The sequence below is a fragment of the Ruditapes philippinarum genome, unplaced genomic scaffold (assembly GCF_026571515.1).
Source record: "Ruditapes philippinarum isolate M1 unplaced genomic scaffold, ASM2657151v2 ctg2056_1_1_1_1, whole genome shotgun sequence".
Lineage (NCBI taxonomy): Eukaryota > Metazoa > Mollusca > Bivalvia > Venerida > Veneridae > Ruditapes > Ruditapes philippinarum.
The window spans coordinates 59,365-78,109 of NW_026853641.1; the positions used below are offsets into that span (position 1 = coordinate 59,365).

Consider the following 18,745-nt stretch of genomic DNA (forward strand, 5'->3'; position numbering starts at 1 on the left):
TTTTATTTATGTATCATGATAAAAACAATAATACATACAATAATTGAATAAAAAGGTACATTTTTTATGGTATTAATGAAACATTTTATTTAATTTGCTATTCGCGTTTAGTGAAGAGATTCTAAGTTACACAGTAGATTTTATGAATTATTTAATTGATTGATATATTTTTAAAAAAAATAAATAAATAAATGGTTTAAGAATAATGAATATAATATATTGAAAGATTAATCATAATTTACTTGATTTTTTTCCAGTTAATTTTAGATAATTTTCATAATCGTCGGTCAATATGACAATTGATTTTTTAAAATCAATTAAATAAAAAAAATGATTAACGTAATATGTCAGTAGTAAAATAACACATATAACACAAAAAGGAAAATATTTTCATAAAAGATGAAGAAAAAGACAAATTAAAACAGATATTACAATAACTGCATAATAAAATAAAAGTATGCTAAACATGATCAACATGGTAATTTAATCAGTGTCATATTTTTATCAGGTGTGAGACAGATATCTTAAGATATTTAATGATGGGGACTTCGCTTATAGCAATTACATAATAAGGGACGATAAACAAGTGTGGTGTTGATCATGCGTTAACAACTACACAAATATGTTATAAATGATTGTATATGTCCGTTGTCATTGATAATCACGATATTACGTTGATGAATATAAAAAAAAAAACAATTATAAGTATAAATTAAAATGTTACATTATGCATGTATTTTATCATTTACAAAATGTAAAAAAATCGCAATCTAACGTGATAATGATAATGTTTTATTCATATAACGAAATATTTAATTACAATTAACAATACCATGCAATACAACAAGAATAACAACAAAAACAAGAGCATCAAAATCATACATATTTCAAATTCTACGTATTTCTTTTCAATTCAATCAATATGCGTTTACATCTATTTTATTTGTTTCACTGTTTGATCTCAATGAAGGTAATAATAGAAAAATACTATTTAATTTCCATTTCATTGTTTAATTCTTTTATTTGAAAAATTAATCTTTTTAGATATTTTCATCATTTGCAATGTACGCTATTTACAGGCCGGATTATTTTTTCTTTGGTCTATTAGTCGTTATAATATTGATGCTGCACTTATTTAATTATTAATTAGTGGAAAAAAATACTTTTGTAAACCGCTTTATAATTAACCAATTAACAGACTTCCCCGTAATTAACATTTTTTTTTTATTTATAATATTTTTTGCTCAAATAAAATATTTAATGTCATTTCCCGTAATTAATACTCTTTTACATTTTTATCTTTGATGAATATATATACTTAAAACAACACAAAATACATAATAAAAACAATTAATTTGAAACCAAATACATTGTATACGAAAAAAATCTTATATCAACATATTTTTCATCTAGAAAGATCTAATTATGTTTAGAAGACCAGCACTGACCGGGCTAGTGAATATGATACTATTCGCCGGTCTCCCATAAATTCCGGTCAAAATAGACCGGGAGAGACCGGAGACCGGAAGCGACCGGACCGGAGAATAGTACATCCCTACGATAGGCCAAAGAACACTAAATATCGTAAAACTTAATACACCGAAAAGGACCTTTTCTGCGGAAGGAATCGAATATGACCTAAAAGACCTTTATATCACGTCAAACAAGTGAGTTTAGAGCATACTGACTAATTCGCGATTATTTAAAATTCATCAATACAGAGACATTTCTCAAAAAATTTGGCATGTGACCTATGCTTTAAGATATTAGATAGTGCTTCGAAGTTGGGTTTTGTGAGTTAAGCCTATACCGCGCTTTGGTTAAATTATATATCCTTTCACCAGCCAAACTCTTTACCCGTAGACTAGTCGCTTTAGGGGTTTTTATTATTTAGACGATTGTCGCCCTTCGCGTAATCTTTGTAATCTAAATCTTAACAATAAATTACCACAAACAAATTTCAACAAATCGCTGCGTATAATGGCTGTACTGTTACAAGAAAAGAAATACGTTTATTTCAAAAAAAAAGAAGAAAGAAATAAAATACTTCAGTCGGACAATTCTAGAAATGCTACCAAAAAGTAGAGATAGTTCTTTCCCCTTAGAGGTAAATAAAAGATTATTAACACGAACCCTTAACCTGGCAAATATCTTGAATGGACTTCCCCAGCTTCCTGTTCATTATCCTTTTTTGGGGATATCAAGATACAAAAAAATAGGTTGGTCAGCCAATAGAACAGATCTTGATCAGACTGCACAGATATGTTTCAAAGTTGAGTTCTTGATCAGTAATTAAATTTTTTTTTGACTTCGGCCTAATATAATTTCTGTAGCATTTTTTCCCTCCGCATTTTAACAATTTTGTAAATTCTGTAGAGGAAATATCCTAAGAAAGTTTTAAGTTCAGCTACTGATTTTAAAATTCACTACCACCAGGCCATCTCGTTTAAACTTTTTTCTGTGCTCTCAAGTGGAAGAGGTATGAATTAATTTACAGCCTGTGTTAAAGCTACGCTCATTTCACAGGTCTTTGTCTTGTTAACTGTGATCACACCTTCTTTTTAAGTTTTGCTCGATAACTAATACCAGTTCAGTCAAATATTCTTTAAAGCGTTTGATGTTCAGATGGTTTTCATATGCTGTCGATAGTGGTACATGTACAGGTTTTTATCTAAACTTTTTAAACTTTTAAAAATAGTTCGTAGTGAGAAAAAAAAAGAGAAAAAAAAGATTCCCGTCATTTTGGATCTTTTCTGTTATCCTGATTTTACTTAGTTTTAGAGAAAAATGTACCACCTTAAAAATTCTCCAAGTTTCCTGTAAATGCCAAAGTTGTTGGTGCCTGAAATATTCTTACCTTGACTAGATTAAAAATGCTTTTTGAACATCTTTCGTAAAAGTTTGTCTTACATTCTTATTTATCATGTTATACTCTTTTATACCGTATAATACAAAATCTCATATTTATCATGTATAAAATTCTGTTTATCATATAAAAATTCTGTTTATCACATTATAGTCTAATCACTGCTCAGCCAGGTTTAGCTCAAATGCTTTAAAGAATATTTGATAGTTTTTCAGAAAATTTTGCCATTTTTATACCATTATTGAAATAGATTTAGTTTTTCAAATTAAAAAGTTGACTAAAGTATTAATTAAGTATTTTTTTATTAAGTTATGAAATACCATACTATAGTATATGTTCTTGTAACATAATCTATGAAAGTAATTTGTGGAAATGACTAGTTGCTGAAATGGAAAGATCTATATTGTAAAAAAAGAGAAAAGAATTACGTAAAAAGAAAATAAATTTCTATCGAAATAAATTTATGTTTTATTGGTTTGTTACCAGTTCTTTTTGCTTGTATTATATTTATCTATCAGCTTGAATTTGGCCAGGTTTTTGTGCAGGTTGTTCTCTCAAAAAACTACTAAAGGGACTTTTTGTTGAAGTTTTTCTTCTTTATTCTCTGTGATTATATAATATGAAAGCTGATGGGCACAGGTCCCATAACTCTGAGTAACATTTGTATAGAGTTATGCCCCTTTTCTTACTGTCGAGCACTGAGAATTGGCCATGTGGCTGAACTATCCTATTTAAAATAGAAACAACTTTACAATTATAGGTAAATGTTTAATTACTACATGTATTATGAATAAGCTAGTTTAACCATACAGGATACAATTCACTGCTCAATTTGATCCTAGACTCTTCGTTTTAATGTTCTATAGAAAATTATAATATCTTGGCGACACAAAAAGTAAAATCTGTTGGAAAATAGTTTTGAGCTCTTATTCCAGTAATATGATTTGTTATGCCACTTTTTTTTTTTCTTTTTGCTTATCGGAGCATACAGCGCTCATAGATGAGCTTTTGTGATGGCATTGTGTCTGTCGTTTGTTGTTGTCCACAATTTCTACTAAACCACTTGTTGGATTTTGACCAAACTTCACAAGAATAGTTCTTAGGTAACCATCTACAAAATTATATAAATTGTTCCTGCCTGATATATGCATTTAGTGGGTCAAATAGACATTAAAAACAAAATCTTTAAAAATCTTCTCCGCAGAAATTACAGTGTACAGACCTTAGATTTTGGCATGTAGCATCACCTTGTGCTTGTCTACTAAATCACCACCTTATTGTCCTCTACAAAAGTGGTATAAATCATGCCACTGGGTTCAAAATGGACCCTGTTTATATACACTTTATGGAATGATACATTGAAGTCTTCTTGTGTGAAATTTCTTTAACTTTTCTTGTGTCAAAATTGCATAATCTGATGGACATTTTCAAAATATTTTTAGAAATTATGCAGGTTGGGTGAAACCACATCTAATGTGACCTAATTACTTACTTCTGCATGGAAGACTTCCGAACTTTTAACAATGTTTCTCAGGTGAGTGGTCCAGGATCTTCATGACACTCTTGTCAATACCATGCACATACTATATGTTCAACTTTCCGGTGGCCTTGTACGTTCAATATTGTAGCAACTACTTCACTTAAATAGATAGTGAAGCATTAATGACTATACAGCGAATGCAGCTTAGATGATATCAAGTGTGATTATCAACTTATTACGGGTTGCAACTTTCAATTGAAAACATGAAGACGACTATATAGTCTGTCCCATTAAATTTGAATATTCCATTTTTTATTTAATACAATAGTAAAATCATTTAAATTAATGTCATGTATCCCTGACGTTAATATCTCTAGGCATGTTTTTCATTTTTTTCATAAAGTCAGTAATATGGTCAAAATGTTAAAATTATAATTTTTCCCGTTCACTTACATTGTAACCTGACGTGACGTCCATCTCAAAATGGCGGCGCCCATATATAGACGTCATTTAGGGTTCGTCTCAAGATTAGCGTAAAATGTACTCGGTAATTATAAAAATTTGATTATTCTTATTTACTTACTCATCAATAGCTAAATGTTATCATTAAAAAGAAAATGAGAACAAAGTTGGTGTCAAAAAGGCAATTTTACTAGCAAACCATTAAATCATTTGAAGTGAAAATATCAGTAACCGCTTTATAAATTCTAACACACAAAGATTTATATAATTACCATGATATACTGTCGTATTTTATATTCTTTTTAAGAGAAAAAGAGCAATGAAGTGATTTAATTAGATAGCTTTTCAATCAAGCGCGTATCTTGAATACCGCAACGCGTCGAAGGGGAACGGGAACACTAGCTAGAAGACTGTAAAAATGGTTCTTAGCTACATAATTCTGTAGTTGTCTGAATTCTGTCCATTAGTATGTATCACGTCTATTCAAAAATAATTAAATTGACCAGGTTTGATGGGATACAAAAATATGTTACCCTTCTTATTTCGGGTGCGATGTTCGTGCAGACACAAAGTGTTACATATTATGTTAATATGAAGGGGAGATCGAGTCAAAGAGAAACACCGAGTGACGTCCTCAATAATTTTAGCCTTCCTTAAATTTGAAAATATTCAGTGAAAAAAAAAATAGCATATTTTTCGCGGGAGAAAAGATACCGGGTAGATTCTATTGTATATTTTGTAGCTAAAAGAGTAGGATTTACAGAAGTCTTGAATAACGAGATAATATATAGGGAAGTCATTTCTGAGAAATATATAAAATAGTTTAAAAACATAAAATCAAAACGAAGGTTATATGTAATTAATGGAAGAAGTATTGCACTGTTATAGATTCATGTCAATAAGTGTGTTAAAATATTTAAATGTTTTATTATAATATTTGAATTGAAGGTGTAATTTTAACAGCAAAGTTGCAAAATCTGGGTGATACTGTACAAAAATTATTTTAAATTCCATCAGGACAAATTTATCTCAACGCTATGAGGTTACATATGCCTAACCGCCCTCTGTCAATGCCGCAACTGGAATCATCCATAAAAAGCGCGAGGCAGTTTTGTTACGTCATGTATTTCGTAATTTGTTGTTGACGTAATAGAGTATTTTCGCCAGGAATCCATTTTCAAGAGTTATAAACATTGTGATGTTGACAACTAAAATGATGGGCCGTTCTTGAATTATGGATTTGGAACATACTGAATTACATGATGTGTTTCATTTACATATTTCATTTGCTAACCCAGATATCTCCACAAATTGAACGAGACGGATTAACAGTTTAAAACATCTGGATCATCATAAGCGTAGGAATAATGTCATTCAGGCGTTTTGAACTAAAAAAATGGGAGCTACGGAACTGGATAGAAATGGCAATGAAGGAATCTTCAGAATGCGAATTTTTCGTGACGTTTATAAAGATCAATTTCGAAATGCATAGGGATTGTATTCAGCTTAAAAGTAAGTGCAATTTCTAGATCTACTCTATGTTACTCGGTGTTCTTGTTGCTTATTTTTCATTTTTTAAAAGTTTCCAACTAAACTGTTACATCTTGTCGATCCAGCTTTGTAAAATAATCATGAAACGACCCCGAGAACCTCATGTATATTTTAGAAACATGACACGTTCTTTCTCCCGTTCATCTTCAAATGAAGAGTACTTTGGCAATGGCTACGGAAAATAAACAACAGAGATTTATCATAGGGAAATCAAAATTTGCCTTCACAAGAAAAGTACTGTAGACACTTTAATTAGAGAAAAATCCTGAAAAATCTCGAGGGTGACTTTTTTTTAGTCTACAAAAATAGTTTAATTTTTATTCAACCTCGTTTTGTTAATTCATACCTGGCAAAAGTTCATTTCCATTTTTAATGGGACATACTATAATAAGCGCATTCTGTATAAAATATGGCCGTTTGTTTTTATTTTCTCCAATCTCTTAAGCGGTCTTACTTTAACGACGTCACATATTATGACGTTAAAATTAACGTTATCGCTATAGACACAAGAAGCGACATTAAAGAGAGGAAAGCTATCTAAATTATACAGCGTAAAAAAGGAAAGATATATATCGTTTTAAATGGATGAATGTAATAATTATTTAATATTAGTCCTAATTGATGTTGTTAATTTCATATTCATGTTTTGTAAGTTAAATGACAATTGTAGAATTGACAGAAAAAGCATTATTATAACTAAAAGGCTTATCACTATGGTATTATTTATTTATATTTACTGACAGAGAGCCTCCCAATTATGGTTGTACTATCTAGATGTGAATTTCTATCATCATCATCATCATCATCATCATCATTATTATCATTTATTATTATTATTATTAATTATTATTTATTATTATTATTATTATTATAATAAATTATTATTATTATTATTATTATTATTATCTATTCTTATTATTATCATTTTTATTATTTATTAATTATTATTAATTATTATTATTATTGTTATTATTATTATTATTAGTATTATTAATTATTATTATTATTATTATTATTATTATTTTGCGATAATTCCAGATTTTTCCTTTTATATTAGATAGATCTAAACTTCTTGTTTAATTTCTTTAACTAAAATATCGCGATAATTGTTTACTTACACAGTATTTATGCTATTTGAAAAAAAATGACATCATTTCATATAGTCTTCTTATTTTATACATGTTCTGAGTATTTTAAATTTACTTGACAGTTATCTTTGAATTATCTTTTCATTATATAATTTGATATTTATGAGTACTTACTGTACTTATTATTATTTATGTGAATGAATGAATTAATGAACTGATGTGTAGCAAACATTATCATAATTTAAGGATTGCAAGGGTAATAAAGATGTTAATGTTATATATTATTTCGCTATTATAATTAAAGCTGACAATATGTTTTGTATTTCAACATTAATATTATTTGAAGATGAGAAAAGATTTTAATATACAAGCATTGTTTCATTATATTAAAGGTACGAACATGAACACAGAAATAGAGATAGAGTCAGAGTTGTCCAACAAATTCACTAGCATTCTTGATATGAGAAGGATTAAGAGAAAAGAAGAAGACGAGGCGAATATTGAATGGAGTCGACCAGAGATACCAGATAAATCTGCGATAGAAAATCGGATGAACAACATCATTGAGAATTTAAAAAAGCAGTTTAAGGAAGAAAAGTTAGCTAGAAGACAAGCTCCCAAGATCAGCAATGCATACAAATCTTTTTGTAATAGTGTTGACGCTTTCCTTCGTCATCAAGAAATCCCGAAAGTCAGCGTAAAATACTCAGTGGACACACCATCTCAAACCAGCCCAGTTCATGAAGAAAGTCTTGATGATAATGATGATGATGATGATGATGATGCTGATGCTGCTGATGCTGCTGCTGCTGCTGCTGATGATGATGATGGCCAACAAGCGAAACACAAAGTATATGAAATTTTAATTTCCCAGATGCAATCTAATGTTATTTCGCGTGATTCCAAAACCATTCACTGCAGCGAAACTTCTTCCTTTTCAACATCTCGCTTTTCTGGTGAGCCAACAATCAAGAAGCTGGTAACACAAACAAAAGCAGACGACATAAAGCCCATGCAAAGTTTATTCCAAAAGAGACATACGAGCAATGCGTATTTCTTTTCTTTGAAACAAAAGAAGTTGATCAATGGCTGTTTACTACCATATCTACTTGCACCATCTCCATTTATTGGTTTAAATAGAAAGCAAATATACAAAGAGTTCTATGAAGTGAAATTCAAATCGGCAGAACTGTCTGTTCTAATGAGCCAACCAAAATATAAATTTGGCGATCACAATAGTAAATGGGAGCATGTCCCTGTTAACAGGTGTCGTGAAACCACACAAAAGTCCGTGACAAAAAGACCAATGACACTGGACACCAAAAACTCCAAGGCTTCTGACTTTAAACGAATATTCAGCCTCGCCTTGCGTTACAATAAAGTTCCATGCACAAGAACACTGTCTATATTTGGTTTATATTTTACTCCTATACTCTATTTTGGAAGAGAATGTGTAATGCCATGGGTACCTCTGACAGCTACGCCCACAGATATGGACATGATAACAATATCATTGTATTTGAACACAAAACATCCTGACGTAAAAGATTTGGACAGTTTTAAATTAAAGCCAGTCAAACACGTTAATTTATTCGAAAACGACTGCTTTGGTAATCTGGCGATCACATCATCGCATTTGAACACCAAGTATCCTGCTGTAAAATATTTGGACAGTCACAAATTAAAGCCAGCTAAACATGATGGTACACCCGGTAAAGTCTTCTTTGATAATTTTGAGACAATGGAGGAGAACGAAAGTAAACAAGTTGAGGTTCAAACTGAAGAACTTGAAGTAATCATTGATGACGATGACGATGATTCGCCATTTGGGATACTGTCTGTCTATTGCAGAAGTGGAATTCATTCAAGGTAACTAATAAATACTATCTTAAAACAAAACTTTATTCTTTATGAAACATGAGACCTGCTGTATATAATTTTTCATTATTTGATGAACTATTTTTCACTGAAAACCTTTTGACTTATTTTATTTACGTGTAGCGTATGCATAATAATCATTTATCACACACCCGTCCGATTTTGTGACTCCATAAATATGGTATTGCACGGCGTGCATATATTTTGACGTGAAGTCATAATCTTTATACGTGCAAACATAGTGTAAAGACGCGCTAAATGTTAGCGTTATACTATAGGCGCGTCAATGAAAAAAACGACTCTTATTTTCCTTTAAACGGTCTTTATTTTGGGTATGTGATAAATAGAATATTAAATTCGTGTAAGTTCATTACTGGTTATTATCATTCGCTTAAAGCCAATAGTAATGTGTGAATAACAATCGCAGACTTCTTACGATTTATTAATTTATTTTGTATTTCAGATAATTCTACAGATAAAGGACAATAGATGAACAGAGATAAAAGAATTTTTGGAATTTAACTATTTAACATTGCGATTAAAATCTTATATTCAAACGTAATTTGTGTTGTTTACTTTATTTTTAGCCTTAATTAAGTTCATAGATGATGGACATTGTATGCTATGTCTATATCAATATTTACAGGGTTTTCAGTTATCAAAATACTAAAATTGAATGATTACAGTTTAAAAGTCTGGCTATGAAAATGAGAAATATATCTTAGAAATAATCAGATGTGTATCAGAGATATTACATAACGTATTTACTTTATCAGACGATTTGTTTGCAAACTATGATGCAAAAACTTTTTCAAATGGAAACCAGACATATTGTGCTGTTGGTTCAACGGTCTGTTATTCTAAAATATAATATTCTATTATGAAGTCTCAAATATTCAAACTATTATGTAAGTAACGTACAATTTCGAAAAAAAAAACAGGACGAAGGGTGCTCCCTCGCAAAGAAGTAGAATCAATGATCCCGAAGGACCAGAAGATATAACAACACTGAAATGAAGTACGGGCAACTTTTACAGCTACCACACGACACTTGACACCTGCTGTTGTGTTGTGTAGTATAGAAATCTTGAAGAAGGGTGATCCCTTCGGATGCATTAATCACAACAAAATAACATGAATTTTGCAGACTCGGTTTGATTGAGTTTGTACATGAGGGATAATGAAAAAGTGCAACATTTTCCGCACACCAATACCATCGGCTTGACCGGTTCTTATTCTTGCCTCAGGGACATAACTCCGTTTACAAGAAAAACATTGGTCGTGCGTACTTTCTCCCCTTAGATTATGTCATTCAAGAATTCACGTATTTTTAAACCAATGAACACGATAAATTGTAGTCTTGGGGTGTTTCTTGGTAGTTTTGGGGTGTATTGGGATAATAAGGCCGATTTCATATTGTATACGTCATTAGATAATTATAAAACATAAATTTTATACAGATATGGTAAAATACAATAATGTGAAGTAAATTGTTGGAAGCTGTAATTAACAAAATCATGAATAGTGTTGTACAGTTGACGATAAGAATTAGACCAATTTTGCAATAAACCTAAATAAGAAATGTTGATAAAAAAACTTTGATATACAAAACTGAAAAGAAAACTTAGCCAACATGTATATTCTAGAATATTTAGGGGCCACCTTTGTCGCCATCATGGATATCTCAGCTTCATTTCCATGTTGAGCCAAAGGAATATTCATTCCAGTAGATACAGGCCAGGACATACATTTTGAAACTTGCTGTTGGTTGATAGACCTCCATTCAACTTCATTCATTTGAAAGAATCTATATTTTGATACATGTGACAGTTGTCTTTCTTTATCTGTAGACATCTTCGAGTTGGCCACCTACACCGTGTATATCCAGTAAAGCCCGTCTTACACAGAACACGGTTGGGCACACGGTTTCCATACGGTATACTTGATCAGTTATACACTGGTATTTAGCTCCAACCGTGCTTGGGGTTGTGCTAGGTTTGTTCGAGTAAGACTCGAATGTAGCACGAGTGTGTACGAATAAAGCACGTACATACTCGGTCAACTAGGTTTGAACACGGTTTGCAGACGAATACATACGATTGTTGTACGGTTCCAAGTAAGGTCTAGTACGATTAAACACGACTTTTACTCTATTTACTTATTTAATAATGCCTGTGGAAGAATTTAAAGTGGATTGGTCTTCAATGAGCACATTTTTCATAAGTATTTAGAAAATTGATAAAAACAATAGAAATGTGCCATTTGGATACATTCTTGTATTGTTATAAGATATGTCTTAAAAAATGTTTATATTGTTTTAAGTGATTTAGTATGATCATTTATGTGAATCATTGTAATATTCTAATCTAGAACAAGTAATTATCTGCTATATATAGATATCATAATGTCATATCACATCATGTATTTCATACCTACGTATGCATATATGAGCCGCGCCATGACAAAACAAACATAATGCGTTGCGTCCAAACCAGCCCAGACAAGCCTACGCATCTGCACAGTCTGATCAAGATCCATGCTGTTTGCTATCAATTTCTCTTCTTGTAATGGGGTTTGTAAGCGAACAGCATGCATCCTGATCAGACTGCGCTGATGCGTAGGCTGGTCTGGATCCATGCTGGTCGCAAACGCATTATGTTGGTTTTGTCATGGCGCGCCTCATATAGTTCTCTCGTAACTTGATGTCAAGTATGATACCAAATACTACCAACATGATTATTTATGGTATCACAGACCTTCCATTATGTACCAGTTCACTACAATCTTATAATTACGGAATACCGTAAGGGCCATCGTGGTTATACGTTAAAATACAGAGGGCGACAATGCGATAGTGCGACAGTGCCATGACGACAATACGACAGTGCGATGACGACAATGCGATAACGCGATAGTACGATGACGACAGAGCGATAGTGTTTTCGCACTGTCGCCATCGCACTGTCGTCATCGCACTATCGTATTGTCGTCATCGCACTGTCGCATTGTCGTCATCGCACTGTCGCACTGTCGTCATCGCGTTATCGCAGTGTCGACTATCGCCTTCTGGTGGACGGTTCTATACTGCTGGCGAATAAGCTGACGGTATAGAATATGGGATAATTTTACTTTTGTCAATAAATTTTCTTCTTCTTGTTTTTTTCTTTTCCTATTTATTATTTTTAATTTCTTTCTTTTCTCTATACTAATAATGTGTAAATGAAATCATAAATTAATAATAAGAATCATTTTATATATAAATATTGAAAGAGTTATACATAGACGGAAAATGTAATAAATTGTGTGAAACTTTAATATACAATGTAATAGAAATATTTCAGATGAAAATGATCTTATGTTGACATTTAAAAGATGCAAACAAATTGAAATCATTGTTAATTACTAAAAGACAAACAAATTATATTCATAGGTCGTCATCAGTGGTTTTATTGTTTTGTAAGATGTATAATTTATTATATTACTAACATTGTAAATAAAGATACGTGTAATTAGAAATTTACGTCAACACATATTTTTTTCTATATATAAGTGGTCAACAATTTTCAGTTTAAGATTAACTTAACAGCAGATCCTACTATAAGTTTATCTGTTCAGCATATTGTACTACAGCCAACTGATTCCGCTGGTGGATATAGTGAGACAATGTGTTTCAATGTTGAAAAACACATCTATCCATTATATTTAATCCGGAAAAATTCTTACTGTTTATTTTTGTTGTTTTTTGTTGTTGTTGTTTTTTGTTTTTTTTTTGTTGTTGTTTTTTTTAAGGGAAACATGCAAAACTCGAATTACCAACTACCTGCCGGTAGGTAGTGGGAGATTAAGAATAACCGACTACCAGCTAGTAGGTAGTGATTATTCGAATATCCAACTACCAACTACCTATCAAATTGACGCTTTTTTAGATTTTTATCAATATCTAAGATCGAGCCATTTTTGGTACTTGGTTAACATAGCGCTTTTATATTTCTTAAAGATAGTAAATAAATATGAGCAAATAAAAAAAAGAAATATAAAAGATATACAAGATTTCGGTGTCCACTTGTTTTATATATAACCAAAGTGATTTTAGCTCAACCTTGAGAAACTGCTTATGAACAGAGGAAAATGATATTTGCAGTGACGTTTTAATTTATTTTGCAATGTTAGTAAAAATTGGTTTATGGTTTATGCCATATGACTAGTTGCTGAAATGGAAAGATCTATATTGTAAAAAAAAGAAAAAAGAATTACGTAAAAAGAAAATAAATTTCTATCGAAATAAATTGTGTTTAATGTTTTATTTGTTTGTTACCAGTTCTTTTTGCTTGTATCATATTTATCTATCAGCTTGAATTTGGCCAGGTTTTTGTGCAGGTTGCTCTCTCAAGAAACTACTAAAGGGAATTTGTTGAAGTTTTTCATCTTTATTCTCTGTGATTATGTGATATGAAAGCTGATGGGCACAGGTCCCATAATTTTGAAAAACATTTTTACAGTGTTATGCCCCTTTTTTTACTGTCGAGCACTGAGAATTGGCCATGTGGCTGAACTATCCCATTTAAAATAGAAACAACTTTACAATTATAGGTAAATGTTTAATTACTACATGTATTATGAATAAGCTAGTTTAACCATACAGGATACAATTCACTGCTCAATTTGATCCTAGATTCTTCGTTTTAATGTTCTATAGAAAATTATGATATCTTGGCGACACAAAAAATAAAATCTGTTGGAAAATTGTTTTGAGCTCTTATTCCAGTAATATGATTTGTTATGCCACATTTTTTTCTTTTTGCTTGTCTGAGCATACAGCGCTCATAGATGAGCTTTTGTGATGGCATTGTGTCTGTCGTTTGTTGTTGTCCACAATTTCTACTAAACCACTAGTTGCATTTTGACCAAACTTCACATGAATAGTTCTTAGGTAACCATCGACAAAATTATATAAATAGTTCCTGCCTGATATATGCATTTAGTGGGTCAAATAGACATTAAAAACGAAATCTTTAAGAATCGTCTTCACAGAAATTACAGTGTACAGACCTTAGCTTTTGACTTGTAATGTTTCTCAGGTGAGTGATCCAGGGTCATCATGGCACTCTTGTCAATACCATGCACATACTACATGTATATGTTCAACTTTCCGGTGGCCTTGTACGTTCAATATAGGGAAATCTTGTAGCAACTACTTCACTTCAATAGATAGTGAAGCATTAATATACAGTGAATGCAGCTTATATGATATCAAGTGTGATTATCAACTTATTACGGGTTGCAACTTTCAATTGAAAACATGAAGACGACTAATAAGCGCATTCTGTATAAAATATGGCCGTTTGATTTTATTTTTCCTAATCTCTTAAGCGGTCTAACGTTAACGACGTCACATATTTTGACGTTAAAATTAACGTTATCGCTATAGACACAAAAAGCCACATTACGAGAGGAAAGCTATCTAAATTATACAGCGTAAAAAAGGAAAGATATATATCGTTTTAAATGGATGAAGGTAATAATTATTTAATATTAGACCTAGTTGATGCTTTTAATTTCATATTCATGTTTTGTAAGTTAAATGACAATTGTAGAATTGACAGAAAAGGCATTATTATAACTAAAAGGCTTATCACTAGTATTATTTATTTATATTTCCTGACAGAGAGCCTCCCAATTATGGTTGTAATATCTAAATGTGAATTTCCATCATCATCATCATCATCATCATCATTATTTATTATTATTATTTATTATTATTATTATTTATTATCATTATTATTATTTATTATTATTATAATTATTATTATTATTTATTAATTGTTATTATTATTATTATTACTATAATTATTATCATTATTATTAATTATTATTATTACTATTATTATTATTTTGCGATAATTCCAGATTTTTCCTTTTATATTAGATAGATCTAAACTTCTTGTGTAATTTCTTTAACTAAAATATCGCGATAATTGTTTACTTACACAGTATTTATGCTATCTGAAAAAAAATGGCATCATTTCATACAGTCTTCTTATTTAAACATTTTCTGAGTATTTTACTTGACATTTATCTTTGAATTATCTTTTCATTATATAATTTGATATTTAGGAGTACTTATGATTATTCATGTGAATGAACTGATGGATAGCATACATTATTATAATTTAAGGTTTGCAAGGGTAATAAAAATGTTAATGCTATATATTTCGCTATTATCATTAAAGATGACACTTTTGTTTTGTATTTCAACATTAATATTATTTGAAGATGAGAAAAGATTCTAATATACAAGCATTGTTTCAATATATTTAAGGTACAAACATGAACACAGAAATGGAGATTAATTCAGAGTTCTCCAACAGATTCACTAGCATTCTTGATATGAGAAGGAGTAAGAGAAAAGAAGAAGACGAGGCGAATTTTGAATGGAGTCGACCAGAAATACTAGATCAATCTGCGATAGAAAGTCGGATGAACAACCTCATTGAGAATTTAAAAAAGCAGTTTAAGGAAGAAAAGTTTGCTAGAAGACAAGCCCCCAAGGTAAAGAGTTCATACAAAGCTTTTTATAACAGTGTTGATGCTTTCCTTCGTCATCAAGAAAACCCGAAAGTGAGCGTGAAATACTCAGTGGACACACCAGCTCAAACCAGTCCAGTTCATGAAGAAAGTCTTGATGATAATGATGATGATGATGATGATGATGATGATGATGATGATGAAGAAGAAGAAGTTGATGATGATGATCAACAAGCGAAACACGAAGAATCTGAAATTTTAATTTCCCAGATGCAAACTAATGTTATTCACTGCAGCGAAATTTCATCCTTTTCAACATCTCACCTTTCTGGTGATCCAACATTCAAGAAGCTGATAAAACAAACAAAAGCAGACGACATAAAGCCCATGCAAAGTTTACTCCAAAAGAGACATACGAGCAATGCTTATTTCTTTTCTTTGAAACAAAAGAAGCTGATCAATGGCTGTTTACTACCATATCTACTTGCACCATCTCCATTTATTGGTTTAAATAGAAAGCAAATATACAAAGAGTTCTATGAAGTGAAATTCAAACCGGCAGAACTGTCTGTTCTAATGAGCCAACCAAAATATAAATTTGGCGATCACAATAGTAAATGGGAGCATCCTCCTGTTAACAGGTGTCGTGAAACCACACAAAAGTCCGTGACAAAACGACCAATGACACTGGACACCAAAAACTCCAAGGCTTCTGACTTTAAACGAATATTCAGCCTCGCCTTGCGTTACAATAAAGTTCCATGCACAAGAACACTGTCTATATTTGGTTTATATTTTACTCCTATACTCTATTTTGGAAGAGAAGGTGTAATGCCATGGGTACCTCTGACAGCTACGACCACAGATATGGACATGATAACAATATCATCGTATTTGAACACAAAACATCCTGACGTAAAAGATTTGGACAGTTATAAATTAAAGCCAGTCAAACACGTTGATTTATTCGAAAACGACTGCTTTGGTAATGTGGCGATCACATCATCGCATTTGAACACCAAGTATCCTGCCGTAAAAGATTTGGACAGTCACAAATTGAAGCCAGCAAAACATGATGATACACCCGGAAAAGTCTTCTTTGATAATGTTGAGACAATGGAGAAGAACGACAGTAAACAAGTTGAGGTTCAAACTGAAGAACTTGAAGTAATCATTGATGACGATGACGATGATTCGCCATTTGGAATACTGTCTGTCTATTGCAGAAGTGGTATTCATTCAAGGTAACTAATAAATACTATCTTACAACAAAACTTTATTCTTATTGAAACACGAGACCTGCTGTATATAATTTTTCATTATTTGATGAACTATTTTTTTACTGAAAACCTTATGACTTATTTTATTTACGTGTAGCGTATGCATTATATTCATTTATCATTCGCTTAAAGTATATGGTAATGTGTAAACAACAATCGCAGATTTCTTACGATTTATTAATTTATTTTTTATTTCAGATAATTCTACAGATAAAGGACAATAGATGAACAGAGATAAAAGAATTTTGGAATTTAACTATTAAACATTGCGATTAAAATATTCTATTCAAACGTAATATGTGTTGTTTACTTTATTTTGTAGCCTTAATTAAGTTTATAAATGATGGACATTGTATGCTGTATCTATCAATATTTACAGGGTTTCAGTTATCAAATTACTAAAATTGAATGATTACTGTTTAAAAGTCTGGCTATGAAAATGAGAAATATTTTAATATCTTTGAAATAATCAGATGATATGCATCAGAGATATTACATAACATATTTACTTTGTCAGACGAATAGTTTGCAAACTATGGTGCCAAACATTTTCAGATGGAAACCAGCCATACTGTGCTGTTAATTCAACAGTCTGTTATTTTAAAATATAATATTCTGTTATGAAGCTTCAAATATTCATTTGTTATTTAAGTAACGTACAATTTCGAAAAAAAAACTAGATGAAGGGTGCTCTCTCGCAAAGTATTGGAATCAATGATCCCGAAGAACCAGAAAATATAACAACACTGAAATGAAGTACGGGGCAACTTGTTCAGCTGCCACACGACACTTGACACCTGCTGTTGTAAAGAGTAGTATAGAAATCTCGAAGAAGGGCGATCACTCGGAAGCATTAATCACAACGAAATAACATGAACATTGTAGACTCGGTTTGATTGAGTTTTACATGAGGGATAATGAAAAAGTGCAACATATCCCTCATTCCCTTACCACCGGCTTGAGCGGTTCGTATTCTTGCCTCAGGGAGATAACTCCGTTTACAAAAACCATTGGTCGTGCGTACTTTCTCCCCTTAGATTATGTCTTTCAAGAATTCACGTATTTTTAAACCAATGAACACAATAAATTGTAGTCTTGGGGTGTTTCTTGCTAGTTTTGGGGTGTATTGGTATAATAAGACCGACTTCATATTGTATACGTCATTAGATAATTACAAAACATTAATTTCATACAGATAATAGGAAGTAAATTTTTTGAAGCTGTATTTAAAGCAACATGCCTCCAGATGAGTCCAAATATTTCAATAAAAGCAAACTTGTGAAAAATGTACTAAGATGTAAGGAAAAGTAAATAGTTTCAACATTAAAGTAATATTTTACATATTACGTGTGATTAATGACTGATTTTTCAGTATTTACAACTATATTTCTACTACGTTACTAACGCGGTAAAGGCTATTTATACATATTTTGACCACTTTTTGGCAATTTACGTGGTTTTTAAGTGCCATTGATAATGTGTAAATTGCTTCTGTTTGGTTACTTCGTAATATTACACATTCAGATGCATTTTCAAAATTTTCAAAAAGCATGAATCTGGAGGCGTGCTGCTTTAACAAAATCATGAATAGTGTTTTACTAGTATTTAAACGAAC

The 18,745-nt window shown here is 31.3% G+C and overlaps 2 protein-coding genes across 2 annotated transcripts; both read left to right on the forward strand.

Annotated features, from left to right (window-relative positions):
- Positions 1-6,856: 6,856 nt before the first annotated feature.
- On the forward strand, positions 6,857-16,185 carry LOC132737419 (uncharacterized). Its single transcript, XM_060724704.1, has 5 exons — positions 6,857-6,950; positions 7,840-9,316; positions 11,176-11,285; positions 15,645-15,874; positions 16,147-16,185. The coding sequence occupies exons 1-5, from the start codon at positions 6,941-6,943 to the stop codon at positions 16,183-16,185; spliced, it is 1,866 nt and encodes a 621-aa protein (XP_060580687.1). The 5' UTR covers positions 6,857-6,940.
- LOC132737416 (uncharacterized) lies at positions 16,145-17,384 on the forward strand. The gene is made up of 2 exons (XM_060724700.1): positions 16,145-17,094; positions 17,329-17,384. Exons 1-2 carry the CDS (start codon positions 16,238-16,240, stop codon positions 17,330-17,332), a joined length of 861 nt encoding a protein of 286 aa, XP_060580683.1. The 5' UTR covers positions 16,145-16,237; the 3' UTR covers positions 17,333-17,384.
- The last annotated feature ends 1,361 nt before the right edge of the window (positions 17,385-18,745 follow it).